Raw genomic sequence first — 19,143 nt, forward strand, 5'->3', positions numbered from 1 at the left:
CCACTTTCCCAACGAAAATAGGGATGTTGCCTATGGCATGCAAGTAAAGTAGCCTGCAGAGTTCGTAAAACGTAAGTCTCTAATAGCATTCAGGCTAGTACGTCCCTGAACTGGCTTCGGGTTTAACAACGCTACCACCATCTTGCAAAACATGTAGGGTATATGTACCGGCCTCAACGTGAGGCATTGCTTCAGATGTGGCATTTACGACGACGCTCTGAACAGCCAAGGTTGCCCACCTGAAGTACTCGCTGCAGCTGGCCATGATGACCTTGTGGACCGCGAACTCTCCTCCGTCGTCCGTCTTGAGCAGGCCGTCGCAGAGCGTGCCCGCGCGTCGCATGTCCCACATGGCCTGTCGCACCTCGGGCATCAGATCATCTCCGGCCATGGCGAGGGAAATTTTGACTAAGCCGCCCTTGATCGGTGCTCTTGTCTGGCGTCACCCGTGGCCCCGGAGGGTCTCACGCGGAAGGGACACCTCGCGGGACACCTCGCGGCCGCCGTGCCAGCAGCCTGCCCACTGCAGCTACCCCGGACGACGACGACGACGACGATTGAATTGAATGTGAATATTTGTTTTCATGCGTAGTGGATGGAGGGTGGTGGGAGTACAAGCTGCACTCAGCAGCTTGGCTTGTTCCCATTAATTGAAAAGAAATGGGTCAGAAGTAGTGGCAAATAAATGAAAAATAAAAAGCATGATATACTGAAACTGACCATGTGAATGAGTACAAGAGCAGAAATCTGAATTACACATGACCTAACTGTAAACAGGATACTGCAGTTATCATGGGAAAACATCACAGGCTAGAAGCGAATACGTATATTTATGGGTGCACATGGGTTACGAAAATGTAGGAGTTCGTTGCATAGGAGGGTGTATTACGTGCACAATGCATTTCAAAGAAGAACAATATTACATCTACCGAGGTCATAATTTCTATGTTGACACCAATGCTACCAAGAGAATTTAACATTTTGGGAAATACACTGCGTAGTAATGGTCATCATACTCTGCGCGTGATCGAGGTATTAACTAGAGATTGTGCTATCGTGTATTATACCTATTCTCTGAAGGTTGTAGGTTGGCTAAATCAGATATTATGATGATGGTGATGTTGATTCCCCAATATGACACCATGACGTTCAATAGGTGAGCTCAGCTGTGAAACCAAGTTCCGGAGAGTCGTGGATACTTAGGATACTTAGTGGCTAAGGTGGCGGATTGCTAACGCCGACGTCCGAGAACGACGGCGGCAGTATTTGGGTGCGGGCGAAATGCAGTAAGACCCGTACGCTTAGAATTAGATTTATGTTGAAGTAACACCAGGTGGTCATAATTAACTCGGAACCCCCCACTATGAGGAGCCTTATATTATTAAGGTTTTGGAACTTACAACCCCGAATATTATTATTAACCCAACTTGGGGTGTTTCCCAAATATTTAAAATTTCCTCGAGCATTTCTTTCTATCTACATTCCTCACCCTTCAATTTAGTTGTCAATCCTCCGTAGTGGGTTGTACCATTTCACTGTGGAACATTCAAGCCATTTTACCGACTATGACGCTTCGCGTGGGAAGATTTCATCGCAAGCCTGCCTTAGCTCCATTTTTTTGTACATAAATGTAGGCTAGAGCCAAAGCTGCATTCGACACAGCTTGTCAATACTGAAAAACGTTCGCCCTTGATTGCTTAGCGTTAAAGATTATTAAGGAGAAAGCCTGCGATGCCTCGTCAGACACGTTGAACAACCGTCGGCGTCAACGCGAGTGATGCAAAAAATTATCCTCATGTGATAACATCACCTTCTGACGCCATTGTGACGCCACCGATTGCCAAAATTGTTGACATCACCATGCCTTCCTAATGTCGACACAATGACATCACATTATGTAGCCATCACGTCACTTTGTTAATGCTTGTCGGTGTGCTGGTTGGTTTCGAAACATTGTAACAAAAAAACAGTGCAAGAAGCCAGATAACGAAGGGGCGCTGTGTGTGTGCCTCTTCCGTGCCTGTCTTCTTGCGCTGTTTTTCGTTACAGCGCCTCACATGTCATCGTCCCTTGATAATTTTGGGGCCGATTCCCGGGGCATGTGACGTGGAAAAGCCTGGAATGCATGTGATCTCGAAGGCAGTGCAAAACTCCGCTAGATTTAGAAAGTTTTCTAGGGGGCGAAGGGTCAGTACTGAGAAGAAAAAGAAAAACATGGTTTTAGTCTTCGAGACATCTTGCGCGAATGCATATGAGACATTGTGAGATTTCTTTTAGAGTCATCATTTAAGTATATAATTTTCTCTGCAAGGCAAAAGCGGAAGTAGCATAACAAACTGAGTACTAACTTCATTGAAGTACACGTTACGTGATTGCGCGCGCTCACTTTTATTGTAAACAAAAGAGCTCCCTTTGTAATGTAACAAACCAGTAAGTGGACTTACTGGTTTTTTATATTAAAGTTTATTCGCTCGCTCATGTTCAATGAGACAGATTGACTACGGAGCTCAGCTACGGGCCATCCAGAGGGCCGCGACGAGGCAGTGTTTTTCTGTCTCTCATATATTAGCTACTGAGCATTTGTTGTGCCGCATTTAAGTATTGCGTCGCCGCTTAGCAACTTCGTAGTTTAGACGCCGATTTTGGCTTTCATTTGGCTTTCCCAAGAAAAAACGCGCCTTGGCTTTCCTTGCGGCACGGTTTAGGTCTCGTTTCGAAGTACGGATGACCTGTGTGTAAGGATATGCGCGCACAAATGTGTGTGCCCATTGCTATGGGTAACTAGAGCTGCACCCACTACGTGTCTGTAAGGCAACATCCGCGCGGCGTGGTCAAACGGCGTTAAAACCGCGGCGCACCATCGCAACGCCTCGAAGAGATGGTTGACGACACCGCGCACCCGTCTCTCTCGGAGGCGGCGGCAACAAGAGTAGAACGCGGTCGCGTAATATGGCCGTGTTCGTATCGCCTTCCCAATCACAAGCCTGCCTGCACTTCTCGGTGGAGACCTAAACCGTGCCGCAAGGAAAGCGAAAGTGCGGACGCCCTCAGTCTCATATCTTTATTTGCATCTACCTCGAATTTTCGTTCACGGACAACGCTGATTTTTCGCTCACAACCAAAGACGCCACCGCAGCCGACACTGAAATTTCTGCGAAACGAGCTCCTTAAAGCTATCGCGTGAAAAAAAAAGAAAAATGAGGAGCCCATCGCTTATCGGGAAATGGGGCTGTCAAAGCTTGGTGTATACGTGACGCCTACTTTCTTTCTTTCTTTCTTTCTTTCTTTCTTTCTTTCTTTCTTTCTTTCTTTCTTTCTTTCTTTCTTTCTTTCTTTCTTTCTTTCTTTCTTTCTTTCTTTCTTTCTTTCGTCCGTTCTTTCTTTCTTTCTTTGCTTCTTTCTTTCCTTCTTCCCTTCTTTCTTTCTTTCTTTCTCTCTTTCCTTCTTTCTTTCTGTCTACCTCATTGCGCATGCTCCCTTCTAACCTTCTTCTTCCTCCGTGCCGTTAATTGGGCCTTCATACACTTGCTAAAGTTTTCTTGGAACAGCAGGTGGTGTTCATCTACGAAGGAAGACATACTAATTCAAAGGCTACGCTGTCGAGTTCCCCACTGAACATTTACCTTCACAGGTCGGGTCTGGCTCAGTCACCTTTATGCCTTCACTCTAATGACAGGGAATCTCTGGAACACCTCTTTTTGACGTGCCGAAGATTTAAAATACTAAGGAAAAGACTACTAGAAGAATCCCTGTGGAAGTTGGGCTTGAATTTGTCACTTCCGGTGATTTTTTCATTTGGGGCAACCATGTCTGGTTACAGCCACAGGAGCGTTTTCAACGCTGTATCTAATTTTTTGCGAGAACCTAAAAGAAGTGAATGTTAAATGGCGCTGAATTCAGTTTTCTTAGTTACAACTGTATATATTTGTTTTTATTATTATTGTTGTTGTTTTTCTATAGGTTTTTCTTTTTCGTTTTTTAAATGCGAAGCATTTCTTAGCGAACCTTTGGTACTTTGAGCGTTTCTATCTATCTATCTATCTATCTATCTATCTATCTATCTATCTATCTATCTATCTATCTATCTATCTATCTATCTATCTATCTATCTATCTATCTATCTATCTATCTATCTATCTATCTATCTATCTATCTATCTATCTATCTATCTATCTATCTATCTATCTATCTATCTAGCCGCCTACGTCTGGGTGCTCTCATGATCACCTCCTTAACATGGTGTGGACCAAAATTGGCCTGGGAGGGTAAGAGGAGTTGACAAATATGACTGTCGGGTCACGATAGGAATAACTTGAAAATCCTGTCGCGTACTTCGTCAAACCCTTTTCTCCAGACACGTGTGGCACATACCCGTTTACCACGGGCCGCGGTGTACGGGCATGCGCCACAGGTGATTAAAGTTTATATCTACCCAGGAACGGCGAGAACAGACATTGGTAATTCAAATGCGAGTGTTAAGAAAAATCGACATCAGCAGCGTTGACCAATCATGTATTCTTTCACAGAGCCACGCCAGGTCTATAGACTGGTTTGGAAAAACAGCCTATGCAGGCGTAATGTCGGCGCAACAACAATTGTGGTTGTGGTGCTGGCTATATAACCTTACAAGACAGCAATAAACACTTTACATGTACTCCTTCGATGCAGGCGTCATATCAGATTAACGTCTGTGGTTCCAGTGATGGCTCCGCTTTTAAGGCAGTGTAATAAACATTATATTTGTATTCCTGTGATTCAGCAAGCTATATTGAATTATTGCTCGACTCCAGAGGAATACATTAACGAAAGGTACGTATGATATTCACATGATTGCACCATAAAGCGCACTAAGTTTAGATATTACCGACGTATGTACTTTAACGTGAGGGCTGACGTTACGTCACGCCAGAAGTCACCCTTCAAACTCCAGTGTTGTCGACGTGCCCGGTAAGCCCACGATGTGCACACAGCTACTACACTTACAAAAACACGTCGATCCACCTCGTAACGCTTGGCTCAAAGCCATAAATTACATCATAGAAGTACTCGCTGACTGCTTCGCATGAAGCCGATTCCCACAACGCGTGGGATCTGCCGAATTTTTTTCTTTTATCTTGCGAGTTTATATTACCAATCTGTAATGGCTAAACATTTCGTTTTCAAGAAGGATCCGTTGATGGGCGAGTTGGTACATGTCTTGAAAAACGACATAGACAGCGTCAGTCTATGTCGTTTGTGTGTCTTCTCTTGTCTTCGTAACATTGCGCTGCACATACTCAGTATATTTCAAGATTTCGTTTTCAGCTTTTCGCTTCAGTAAGCGCATTAGTTTCCTAAGCAAGGCGCTGTCCGATTCATGGCCTATCTCCCGGAGCGGGTTGCACCAAGATACTCAGGAACCGACCGACCGACCGACGGACCGTGCTTAGCAGCGCAACACTTCTGTTTCTGCAGCAGCAACGACGGGCATGCATGAAACAAATAATTGCAACAATGAAAGGCAGCATTGAAATCTGGCAACATGAAATGAGAACTCACCTCCATAAAAGAGCATATTGCCATAACCGAAGCGGCTGATCGCCGAAGAGTTCAAGATCGAAAGAGCATCAATTATTGCAGACAGGGATTATTGGAAATTATTGGACCGGCGAACCTTCGAGCGTCGCATTTTACAGCGATAGTTGTTATGAGATCCCAACAGCAGCTGATTCTGATGGCATTGCTGTGCGCCGCCGCCGATGTCCGTAACTACAATCGCGCGCAAGGAGAAAGAATATCGAGTGGGATTCGAACCCGGGCCCTCTGCGTGGCAGTCATGTGTTCTACCACAGAGCCCCGCCGGTGCTTCAAACTCCTTCGCAAGAAGACTCTATACGGGGGTCATGTCGGGCTAGGAATCCTGTTAACAGATGTAATAAAGCGCAGTAGAAGGGCAAATTAACAGCCAGGTGTCAGACAATGCGAATTCCGTAACGAGTGGGTTGCTTAAAGATTCCCACCAACTACAAAGGTCTCAACAATTCTTCATCCTCATCAGTCACAGCATCACCAAAGAGCAGATATTGCCTACCAACAGAGGTGTAGCGGACACTTCGCTTCTCCGCAGAATTATGAATAATGGCGGAGTGGGCGCTTCCCTAGTTCGCAAAAATTATGACGATTTTTTGGCGTAGTGAGTACCTTGTAGCTGTAGTTGTCGTAGTTGCCCAAGCCAACCAGCCAGCCGTTGGAGAGCTTCCTTTGGTGGAGCCAACTAGGCATTGTTAAGGGCTACGCAGTGCCATTATGCAGCGACATGGTCGTAGGAGACACGTTTTCAGAGTGTGCCACGAAGAGCGATCAGTTACGCCTAGGCGGCGACGCAACAGGAAGGGCTATACGGCCACAGAACACATTGGCTTCGACTTTCTGAGTAGTTCAACTTCTCGCAAAGCGTTTAATCTAGGGATGAGTACAGCGATTACGTCTGCAACGCTGAAGAACATACGTCGACGCTGCAATATGGGGCTGGAAACGCCTCCACAGCCATGTTCACATCAAATGAGTCAATCGTTCAATCCTAATACAAAAAACGTCACGTAATGCTGAAGTATTCATTGCACAGAGACTGACACATTCTATAAACACGTCCTCTAAAACTGACCCCACCTGTAAAACCACCACAAAGGTGCTCACTTGTGCATGTGTTGACTGAAGAATGGCGCAACGAAGCAGAACAGGGAACATTAATATTCTACGGCAAGAAATACTCGCGAACAAGCATGCCATTTCTTTAATGCACAAAGTAGCGTGCCTGCTCGAAGCATTCGGCTTTTATATTACACCGGTAGTTATTGTTCCCGTTTAAGCGTCAACGCGTGGCCTCCGGGCCACGGTCAACGTTTTGAAGTGGTCGTATGCAACGCTGCCAGCGCGCCGAGCGCACACTTACACGAGGCAACCATTACGCCGTTTACACCAAGTTGGTTTACACCTACACTTAAAGAGGCCCTCCAATACACTTTTTGAAGCGCCTACATCGGTGCCGACCGCATCAACGCGTAGTGGCGCTCGCCACAACTATTGCGGACGGAAATGACGACACAGAGCGCTGGCCTGTGATTGGATAAATGTAACGTCAGAATTATGGACGATTACGGTACTCCGAAATGTGAGCGCAGTTGCACGTGTGTTTTCTTTTTGCAATATACTGAGGCAAATAATTTTATATGTATATGGATGTGCGCACATTTTTATACTCGTCTTTCTATGAATAAAACTCGAAAATGCATTGCAATATTATTTTTATTACTTATTTCAATTCTTGTCCTCTCTTGCGGTTTTACTTTACTTTTTTTCATTTTTATTGTTTTTTTTTCTCATTTTTCCCCATTTTCATTCTGCTTCGGCGGTGCGAACTTCACCCACAGACAACACATTGTTATGGCGAAGTGCCTCATCAGACACCGACCTTGAAAAACGGCGCGTGCGGCGCAACAACCCACGTGATCTCGTGAACGATCGAGTTTCGGACCCGGCAATTCTCCATGCCAGCCAAGCATTCTACCACAGATCACTCCAGTACTTGAAATCATGTTAGAAAAAGACTCTGTACAGTCGTCATGTCGGGTAAGCATTCACGCTGACAAATATATTATTGTTCGGCAGAAGCGCACAATCGCACGAGCGTAACACCATAGGAATTGTATAACGCCTGGGTAGTTGGAAGCTGCTAATCCATTACAAATGGCTGAGCTATAAATAATCATCACGATGATAATCAGCCACATCATCAAGACAGCGTGCACCTACTCACATGACCTCTCAAGCTCCAACGACGCACAAGGGACCGTGTGAGTTAAGCAAGCACCTGTGCTTTGAAAAAAAAATTTAATGAGGAATGCTCAACACTTCTAAGAATGTGAAAGCTTACTTGAACCTTTTGTTGAAGTGCTGCCGAAATTTCTGCTGACGTGTCTAACTTTATGATTCACGGTCTCTTGGTGTGCTTTTGCAATTCATGTTGAACTGAGCGCTGATGTCATCTCGAACTTTGTAGCGGTATTTTTGTCAGACTTTACATTGGAATTTAGTTAAACTTTCTCTTAGTCTTCCGAAGAACTTCCCATTGACGATCGCACGCATTTTGTCGACATTTATGAACTCCTATACTGACGTTTGTATAACTTTATGTATCGTTTACTTTACCTTCTGCCAGGGTCGTGTGGATCTGATAGTGTACTACGATCACGTACGTTAAAATGTGTATGTAGGCTCTCCAACCGCTTTCCTTCTTAAAATACAATGAACTCAGAGAACGCCAATGGTACTATTTTCTCGCATCTCTCAAAGCATTTTCTTTTAAGTTGCGACGAACTCAAAGTCGCCAACTGTGCTGTTACTGCATTTTCGATGGAGGCGAAAATGTTTGAGGCCCGTGTACTTAGATTTAGGTGCACGTTAAAGAACCCCAGGTGGTCGAAATTTCCGGAGCCCTCCACTACGGCGTCTCTCATATTCATATCGTGGTTTTGGGACGTTAAACCCCAGATATTATTATTATTATTATTATTATTATTATTATTATTATTATTATTATTATTATTATTATTATTATTATTATTATTATTATTATTATTATTATTATTATGTGCTGTTACTGAGAACTGTAAAGGTTTGGGCGCACGCCGATGCCCGGCAGCCCAATGTGCACCGTTCCCGCCACGCTCGCCCCTCTCCGGGACCCCCGCCTATGAGCATTTCGTGCGTTGGAAAATATGGGAGCCGCCGCGGGCCGCTCCTATATCGGGACGTGCAGGCCCTGCCTGACCGCCCCTTCGCAGGCCCTCTGTACGGCCCGTAGCTGAGCGGCATATTCATTCTGTCTCATTGAACATGAGCGAGAATAAACTTTAATGTAACAAACCAGTCGGTGGATCGTCGCGGGCGGAGCCCCTATATTCCAGGGCCCCGCAGGCCAGAGCGGCTTGCCTGTCCTGACCCAGGGCCGCCAGCTGGCTTCCCAGGGCAGACGGGCAAGTCACGCCTCTCACGAGCAAGTTCGCATTTGTTGCCTACACTCTAAGGCAAAATTACCCCGAAGGAGGAGTAACGGAGCCCAATAGGGCGCGCAGATGAACGGTTAGACCGTCGTAGGAGCAAGCGGAGAGGGATGCGTGCCGTGTGCAAACCAGTTAGTCTCCAAAGGGATGAACGGCGCGGGAGATGCAGGCCGTGTGCATGGATACGTTTCGTGTGCAAACCGTTGTCAAGGGTAAACTGTCGTCCTCCTCGCTCGGGTCAGTCTTCCAACTTGTGTTCGAGCTGGCGTGTTGCCGGTTGTGTCGCGCTCGGAGTTCGCCGATCTAGGAACTACGGCTCGCTACCTTTGATACACACGTATGCGTGGATGAGTGTGTCGTGCTGCTTTTACGTTTCGCCACACCCACGAAGTCTGGAGCTGCTCTCGACACGTCGCGATGCCGCGCTGTATATCTCCGGCGTAGTCACGGCACTGCGTCGTCACCGGCTAGGAATGGCGGCCGAGAAGACAGTAGGCCTATCGGATCCATGACTAATCGGCGCTGGATTCTTTCACAAGTAAGTGATCGCTCTTTATTCTGCCGTACCTATCGCGTGCGCGAAACTGATCGCGATTATCGGTAACGGACTCGATCGTGTTGTATATCGCGCGCACGAAATGTACCGCGAGGGCCGGCTTGGGCGTGGTCTGGCCTGTGCTTTGTGACCGCCTGGATATTGGCCGCCGTTGTCGTCGCCTGTCCGGATTTTCGATTCGCCGTGGTGATGAGCTGCGAGCTCGCGATATTAGCAATATTAGGAGGCCTCGCCGCTGTTTTGCGACTCGTCCAAAACGCTGTGCGGTAGCAACGAGCTCGATTGTATGCCGCGCGCTTGAATTGCACCGGCATGGGTTGGCGGGTGTTTCAGCTAGCCGACTTTAGCTGCGCTTCGGATTATCGGTCGCCATGACCTTCGGCTTCCTCGACGCTCGCTCGCAAGCACTTCGCCGCCGTTCCTGGCGTCGACCCCACTTTCGCTCGCTGTACTGGTGCGCGCTCGAGGAATTTGGTGGAAATTGGACGCCGTTATCGTCGGCTTCCCTTCGCTCGCTCGCAAGCAGCCTGGCACCGTTCGGGGCGTCGGCTTCGCGTTCGCGCGCTGGTCTGCTCGAGTTTCGCTGGCTGCTGCGGCGGCTGACGGGCTGACGCCGCTCGCAAAAAACTCGCCGGCTCGTTGGGGCGAGGTGGTTGGCGGCGCCTCGGCGTGATGGCTGCGGCTGCCGCACTTGAAGTGTTTGTTGCGCTGTGTGGCTTGAAATGCGTCTTTGCTGATGTATGACATCACGGTGAAATTATTTACATGCCATATTTTAGATGTGTGTTTTTATTTTAGCATTCGACACTGTCAACCACCACATTCTTGTTATGCAGCTTGAAGCAATAGGCGTAACTGGTCCTGCACTATTATTATTAAAAACAACTACTTACTCAATAGAAGCCAAGATGTCTGTCTGTTAGGTAATAAATCTATACCTAAAGTAACAAATATAGGAGTACCGCAAGGTTCTATTCTCGGCCCACTTCTTTTCAGTATTTACATAAATGATTTGCCATCTTGCCTTACCAGTTCAGAATGCTTACTGTATGCAGACGACACAACAATTGTTAACACTGATAAATGCCTCCAATCTCTAACACAGAAACTAAATCATGACCTTTCAGGCTTGGCTGCTTGGTGTATCCATAATAAATTACAAATAAATCCCACTAAAACGAAATTCGTTGTTTTCCACTCTCACCAACGTGAACATAATTATATCCCGCCAATATTTCTAAATCAATTCGCAATTGAAGCAGACGATGAGGCGACCTTCTTGGGAATTAAACTGGATCGTCATTTGAAATTTCATTCGCATGTTGCATACCTGCGAAAAAAAATGGCTTACGGCATACGTGTTCTAATTAAATCCCGCGATATATTTTCCACACCCACATTACTTTCATTGTACTACGCTTTTATTCATTCTCATATTAATTACTGTATCACATCTTGGGGTAATACCTACAGCAGTCATCTCGTCTCCCTTCAAACTATGCAAAATCACTCTATTAGAATACTTACCCACAGTCATTATCGCAGTGATGCTAAAGCATTCCTGCATACCAACAACATCCTAACAATCGAGAACACTTTCAAATATAATCTAGGAATACTAGTTTTCAAGCAAATGAAAAATCAGCTTCGTTTTTTTATAATCCCTCCATCATGTCTAGAGAATACAAATTTGACAAGGTTTGCACAAAATCACAATTTTATCTTACCTATAGTTAATACTAACTATGGCAAACAAACAGCCCACTTCACTGGAATCTATCTCTGGAATACTATACCTTCAGGAATAAAAACCTCGGAATCAATCGGCATATTCAAAAAAGATATGAAAACTTTCCTCTCATCCATTCCTTAATCTGGATAGTTTTGGTCACTTCTATTACTCCCGCTCCCTTTCATGCCTTCTCACAACCTAATGTTAACGCAGCATCGCATCATCATCCTATATTGCTGATATCAGATGTGCCTGTTTAGCTTTCTTTTTCGTACTTTATTTTTTACTATCTTTCACCATGGTAATTATCTGAAAACTGTTTAGGATAGTTGAATTACCTCTATTTTTTATGTTGTCTAATTTCAGTTTTTGTTGCTGCTTTCTGCTAATGATTTTCTTAAGTAGAACTCCTTTTTTCTTTTTTACCTGCGATGTATTTTATTACCTGTTTTCTGTACCACTGTTTGCTGCATCAATTAATTTTTTCTGTATTCACTACTGTAGGAGGTCCCGATTCAGTCTCTGACTATGGGACCTCCTTCTGTACACACAAATTTTGTAATTGATTCGATGACTAAATAAAACCATTTCTGATTCTCATTTCACCTTGCACGTATTTGCCATGTACGTGCGTCTTCATCCCTTCTGTGACGTGTCGCAGAATATGTGCAATATTCTTGTGCTTCGCAGGGGTGAAATTATTTGCGTGCCATGTTTTAGACGTGTTTTAGTTCACCTTGCTCGTATTTGCACAGTGCATGCGTCTTCACCCTCGCTGTCACGTGACTAAATATTTGCAATATTTTTGTGCTTTGCAGGATGCAGCCGTTGCCCACAACGAGCACAATGCTGTGTGCCCTGGCGCGTACAACGCCTGCCATCTATCGCTTCCGTTGGAACAGCTGAAAGGACTGTACGAGATATGACAACGCGGCTGAACCTGTATTGGACATATTGTAGTGAATTCAATGAAAGAAAGCAGAAACTTCATATGTATAGAAAAAATAAAACGTTTCATTGTGTTACTTTTGTCTTTCGTTGTCGCATTGAATGCGAAAGCAGTGACACACGCATGACTAAATATTCTTTTGCGTGTTGTTTCCGCGGCATTTCTTGCTCCCCGCGGAAAGAAACACGCGAAAAAAGTATTAAGTCTTGCGGAGAGTAACTGTAGAAAATCATCCCCGGGATAAAAAGTTCATCCGAATGGAGCATTTGAGTGGACCGACCGTTGGTCCGGCGACGTGCAACTGCGAGGACTAACGGTTGCCCGGTAAGGTGTAAATGTGGGGACCAAATGTTAGTCCATTGAGGTGATCTGTGAGGACTAACAGTTGCCCGGTAAGGTGTAAATGTGAGGACTAAATGTTAGTCCATTGTGGGGACTAACTGTTAGACCCGGTGCCGTTAGTCCTTAAAGGGATTAATGGTTGTGGCAGCCCCATTAGTCCCCAAAAGGACGAACCACACACCCTTTTAACACCCTTTTGCCTTAGAGTGTATTGCCAGAGTCGACAGAGACAGGTCTCTCTGAGCAGATGTGTATTATACGCGGTAGTGTTGGAGTGCCTGCATATGTTCACGTATTTTTCTGGATATTCGTGCATAGTTTACGTAAATGGAGACTTGTGTTAGCGTGTAAATGAACACTTCTAACCGCATCGCTAAAACAGCGTTGAAGTGATTGGCGCGATCGTAACGACAGCTGCAACATCGGTTGAAGGAAGAGAAAGACGAAGCGTGTCGGGCGGCTGTGTTGCTGCTGCGCGTCCCACGGACTGCAGAGGGGTTGCCCCCGACGAGGAGGGAGACGTCTGGTTGAGCTGGCGACGGTCGGCAGCAGCGCAGCGAGATGGGCAACAGTGGCGACACGGTCGATGAGGTACTCAACAGGGACACCCTGGAAGCCCTGTGGGACATGCGGAACTCGGGCGTGCTTTGCGACGGCCTCCTCAAGACCTCGGACGGCGGCGAGTTCCCCGTGCACAAGGTCATCATGGCTAGCTGCAGCGAGTACTTTAGGTATAAGAAACATGAATGGTTCTTCTAGGGCATGTACTGACACGTCAGCGGCGCATTCTCACGAAGTTGTTACTGTTAAGTGCCGCCGAATCATCTGCATGGCCTGCTGACACGGGGAGATATGAACGCCGACGGCGTCTGTTTAACGCACGTTCTTCAAGTTCTGTAATACTGTTCCCTGCGGCCGTAAGAGTCACGTCTAACCATCTCGTACAATCGTTTCTCTTACATTCAGCTATCGCTAGCAATAAATTGCGCTCTATTGAAGCGGTCAGGCGAAGATGAAAAATGAGTCAACCGATTCAATTTGGTTACACGGAAAACTGCAACATGCAGCGAGTGTGCGTTAATGCAAAACTTCCATACACTTTCTTTTACTACTGTGTCATAGAATAGTTATGTAAAATGCTTGACAACGTTTAACATTAGCGCGGAACTCACCCGAATAACTGATGCGTTTCAAGATTTCTGCTTTACGGCTGGTATTCGGGCTTTAAAGCTTAACGATGAAAAAAAAAGAAACATTTGGTTGTGCATTTGTCTTGCAATATTTGTTTCGCTTTATATGCTACCCTTGAAGTTTCGAACCTCGCGCGAACCAAATATTTCTTCGCTGCAGCCGATATCACAGCTGCTATCGCGTTTACAGGTTCGTTATCAAAAGAATAAATGGTCCATAAAATCGAGCATAGATGAACAAAGCTAGTATTTTGTTCGCTATAACAGATAATTCGTTATAGTTGTGTTCGCTCTAACGACGTCCAAAAGTTAATTTCGTCGTAACTCCTGGTTGCTTCAGAGCCCTGTTCAGCTCGCACATGAGCAGCGGAGGCCAGTGCGAGGTGCTTGTGCGCGGCGTGACCAGCGAGGCCCTGGCCGTCATCGTGGAGTTCGCGTACAAGCGCATCACGTGGGTCGGCTGCGACAACGTGGAGCGGCTCCTCAATGCGGCCGACTACCTCTGCGTCATGGGCATGGTCAAGGACTGCTGCGACTTCCTCCTCTCCATCATGACTCCCGAAAACTGCATCTCCATACACAACGTGGCCAAAATGTACAACTGCTTCGATCTCGCCGCCAAGGCCAAGAAGTAAGAAAGGTCTTCGACTCTTCGGTAACCATGCACATAGGCGTGCGCACAGGGGGGAAGGGGGAGGTGCCCTCCCCCCAATCATCTAAGGTGGAGGGGCACCAAATCGGATCTACCCGTCATTGTTTAAAGTCCAGTGTCTTGGTAATGCCGCAGAAGCGTAGCGTTTTTTTCGAGTGGAAAGGGGGGTGGGGGTTTCACGCACAATTTATGCACGTTCGTGCGTAAGTTTCTATGTGTGCGTGTATATATGTGACGCTATGAACGGAGGACGTGGTTTGGCTCACATGTCATACTTTTATTCCTTCTGACGTGCACATCTATCTCATCGGCTTCTCCTGCCATCGCTTACTAGGTCACATATATACACACGCAAAGTTGAAAAATATTCGAGGTGCTTGACCCCTCCCCCCCCCCCCTGGCTACGCCTATCTCGTGCCGGTTTGCACAATAATGATGGCCTTGGACCCCTGATGTTGCATTCCATGAACGCTCTCTTTCCCACCTTTGTACCTGGAAAGCCGAGGATCAAAGGACGGCCGTTGTCAGAAGCACGTCATCACTTCATTTTAAGTCTTCTAGGCATTGCGAAGCTTGTTTGCCTTCGCATTCGATCAAATAGGCGGGAAGGGGGGGGGGATGCGCACTGCGGTGAAACTTGTCTCCCCTAATAAAAAACCCGGCGAAAACCTATGAGCATGCATATGTGTTATGCGACCATTTGTCGCACATGAAATGCCTACGTCCACACGCGCATTCACTGGGCTGTTTATCCGTCTTACACAACAAGGGAGCCAATGCTAATCTGTATGGAGGAGAAATATGTCTGCACAATGGAATGCCGCATAGTTGGTCACAGTAAAACACCACAGCGTGAAACGCTACACGGATTGTACTACCATTTGCAATCAAAGCAAGAAAGCGTCGGGGCTGAATGTATTTTCGTTTTTGCTTTACCAATTAAAATTAGGTCAGTGTGATTTCAGGTTTTGCGCATGTTGCAATGCCTCTCCCACTTTAGACGACATCATAAGCAGTGGTGCGAGATTGTGACTTTCAGTAATCACTTCCTGTAGATATTCTAATGCGCAATTCCTTATGCATGTGTCATTTGTAAAGAGTCGTATATATAAACGTCGAGAGCTACGAGGATGTCTGTGCAGATAATAACAAGTTCATAAGCCACGAACACACGCCCTCCCATCTGTCCACATCACTTCCACACCCTCTCCTCCCGTTAAGCAAGGTGATAAACAAGAACATTTCACAGACATTATTAAAAACAGGCGTGTTCGTCTTTTCGAAGCAACTTCACTAAGAGTCAGTGGGCTTTTTCAACGTTTTTTCTCACCGTTGATTGGAAACGACTGTGGTATTCCTCAAACTCAATGCTATTGAGTTGAGTGGCCGTTGCGAAACTCTCTTTAGCTCGCAGTTAGATGTGTATGTTTAAAAAAATACATCAATTCACGCAGTGACCTCGGTCCGACGAATAAGGTTCGCTGTAATTGCGCACACATCCGCTAAAGGCGTTATTCAACGACGCAAATAAAGCATCGAGAGCTGGAACGCCATCGTGGTAGATAAATTGGCAATCCGCTTTCTGCATGTTGCGCCTTCTCTCGTACATTCTCATTACCTTGAAGGAACGCCCGATAGACCTAGTAAGTCCAGGATAAACAATTTGCCGCTGCACAATATTAGAAACGCCGTACAACGAAAAGCTTACGACTACTGTTCTCACATGAGCGCACTTCTCGTATAATTTTTTTGGTCTTACTAAAAAAGGTGTGTCACGTTGACTTAAACTTGTCTCGTGTAGAAGTGGCAATCACGACACCTCCTCCCGTCACCGACGCCGAACCGATGTCGAATGGTTGGCTTCAGCGACACCCCGTGTTGAAAAATCTGTTCGACCTTTCATCTTCCCCAGAACCTCAGCTTTATTTGGCATGCCTGTACTCTGTGATACAAACTTTCAAGGCGAAAGCCTTAGATGTCACGTCAAACGCGATATTTGACCATCGGCGTCGGCGTCCCGCGGCGTCGGTAGCATCATCACGTGATGACGTCACCATATGACTTCACGATAACGTCAGAGACCGCAAAAATTTGTGACGTTTTTATGACGTCACGTGACGTAACATCACATGATGACGTCATCTCATAACGTCGTAGCTTTGTCAAAGGTGGTCCGATCACGGAGGCAATGCAAAACCAGGCGAGGTGCCTCCGACCTTGTAGGCAGTGCAAAACCATGTTAGGTGTAGAATGCTTTCGAAGGATGGCGGAGCGGCATCAGTACATCGGCTGAAAGGAAAAAGAAGATGGCTTTCGCCTTCGAGTCGTCTTAACTGAATGCACAAGGGACCCTGTGAGTTTTTTTAAGCACACTACCTTGTTTACTACAGCGCAAGTGAATTAAGGTGCATTTTTCAAAGAATTAGTCATTGCCACTGTAAGCTCTAACAAGGATATTCTTTTTTATCGCGGCCCGCTTTTAACTTTGTGGCCATGCGTAGTTACCTGATGGAGCACTTCGTCGAGGTGGCTAAGCGTAGCGATGAGTTCCTGCGGCTGGACGCCGACGAAGTGGTGTCCATTCTGTCGGACGAAAACCTGAACGTGGTCAAGGAGGAGAGCGTGTGGAAAGCCGCGCTGCGCTGGATCGAGATCGACCCGGGCAGCCGCATTCGCCACATGGCACGCCTGTTCGAGTGCGTGCGTACGGGGCTCGTGGACACCGACTTCTTCGTCGAGAGGATCAAGACGCATAAGTACATCGTCGATGACGACGCCTGCAGGTCGGTGCCTTGCGAACTGTTTTCTTTTTTGCATTTTTATATGCGCTTATCAGCACAACGCGCACAATGGAGGGCCCCATTTCTGTACTAGGTCGCGCCGGGTTATTTAGGTACAGTGAGGCCAACCCTAGGAATTTATCCCTAGATCTAGGGATTTTCTACCTCGTTGAGGGATTGGCGTCTTTTATTGAATCTAGGGATTTTCAATTTTGCATTACGCGTCCTAATCAGATACATTATTTGAGTAATCCCGCGTTTTCAACTACAAAGGCTACAAAAGGAGGATAATTTTCGTTATTTGCTGTTTTTCATTCAAGCGAGGTCTGGTACTCTGCCGGGCCGAGTGAAGCCGATCGCAGTTCTGTAACGCGAGATTATAATATGCTGAATACTGCGGGGAACTAAAACTTTGTCTTCGTAAGTGTTTAGCATGCGCACGTGTATCATCATGAGCGCCCTGAGGGATTGCTGCTTTGTGAACAAAGAAAATTTCGTCTTGTTGCGCACATGAAAATATGGAAAGTTAACGCTCGCCGCGTGCCTTCACCGTGCAAAGTCTCCATGTCTAATAACTTCTGGACCACGAGACTTTGAGAGAAAGAGAACGAATTAAAGCAGGACTGACAAGTGGGTGAGTTTTTACGGATTTATTATGATGAAAACAGCCTGACGGAAAGAGACGAATAGACATTGTGTGTTTTAGTCTTTTCGTCGCGCCGCTTTCATAGGAACGAAAATAGGCAAAAATATTCAGCCATACGGAAAGCTGATCGAAAGTACGCAGGATGGCACTCAGCCAGTAAAAAAAAAGAGCCCTTATATCTACTGCAAATCTTGCAACGCTGATTGCAAATGTGGAAAATAAGATATTGACCACCACCTCACGAGCTGCAAGTACAAGAAAGGAGTTACAGACTTGCGATTGACCCAAACAATCACATCGATGCCTTCAATGAGTGGTCAAAGTGAACTTGACAAACTTGTCTGTCTCTGTAGCAAATGGCTCCATCGGCAAGCCCTCCATGCGCAATTACTCCACAAAAAATGCAGAAAAAAGACCTTCAGTGGCTGTTAATATGACGTCTCTTACTTCTAATAAATTCACACGAATTGGGCCACATAGCGAGCGACCTTTATACTTTGTTAAAGGTGAATTAACTTGAATGACGAGAATAAAAAGTGAATCTAGGGATTTTCTTGCAATGTAGGGTATTTTCGAGGGTCAATCTAGGGATAAAACGTTGACTTGGGTTGGCATCATTGTATACGTACGAAGCGCCGTCACTGATATCTGTAATTCATGGCGAGCTCCGCTTGACAAATAAACTTGTGAGGGAACCAACAAGCTCGAGAGTTGTGCTATTTCGTTGACGAATTAGGCTTATGACCGTGCCTGCAAGTGCAAGACATGGTCGATCTGCCCTTCGCGTGTCTGGAGTGCGCATGCTCGCTACCTTAGCTGCGAGATTTGAAAACGTATTGCGGTTCATGGAGCAGACTCCCATCGTGTATACCAAATAGCGTGCGTATCCCGCAGCAAGTATATGTGGACGCCAGTTCATATTGCCAGCCCAATGCCAACTGCACTACGCTTGCACCTGTGGCATAGGCAGAAAGTTTTACGGGGGAGGGGGGGGGGGTGGCACGCCCTTGATCCGACGTGGGGTCCGGGCAGGTAAGTGTGGGCGAGTGACATTTTGTGCTCTGTATCCCACGACAGAAAGAAATTCCGTGGAGGGGGCGGGAGGGACGGGCTCGGTGTGCCACCCACTGGCTTGCGCCATTGTTTCGATACAAATTCCGTCTGCTCGCCACAATTATCACCCTGCGTTGCTTCAAGGTTCAAGGTAGGACGACACGACGGCGACATGAACATTCGGCCGAATAGTCAGCAGATT

At 46.3% G+C, this 19,143-nt stretch overlaps 2 protein-coding genes across 2 annotated transcripts in view; one reads left to right on the forward strand and one right to left on the reverse strand.

The window, feature by feature from the left end:
* LOC119385010 (kelch-like protein 10) overlaps window positions 1–383 on the reverse strand; it is a 219,584-nt gene extending 219,201 nt beyond the window's left edge. Inside the window, exon 1 of the mRNA XM_037652587.2 lies at window positions 240–383. Within this exon, the coding sequence (XP_037508515.2) occupies window positions 240–373 (134 nt within the window). The 5' untranslated portion in view covers window positions 374–383. The remainder of the gene's footprint in view (window positions 1–239) is intronic.
* A 12,798-nt stretch (window positions 384–13,181) lies between these two features.
* LOC119385659 (kelch-like protein 10) overlaps window positions 13,182–19,143 on the forward strand; it is a 95,595-nt gene continuing 89,633 nt past the window's right edge. Inside the window, exons 1-3 of the mRNA XM_049414052.1 lie at window positions 13,182–13,351; window positions 14,151–14,441; window positions 16,964–17,245. Coding sequence (XP_049270009.1) covers window positions 13,182–13,351; window positions 14,151–14,441; window positions 16,964–17,245 — 743 coding nt within the window. The remainder of the gene's footprint in view (window positions 13,352–14,150; window positions 14,442–16,963; window positions 17,246–19,143) is intronic.

Source organism: Rhipicephalus sanguineus, chromosome 3 (assembly GCF_013339695.2).
Source record: "Rhipicephalus sanguineus isolate Rsan-2018 chromosome 3, BIME_Rsan_1.4, whole genome shotgun sequence".
Lineage (NCBI taxonomy): Eukaryota > Metazoa > Arthropoda > Arachnida > Ixodida > Ixodidae > Rhipicephalus > Rhipicephalus sanguineus.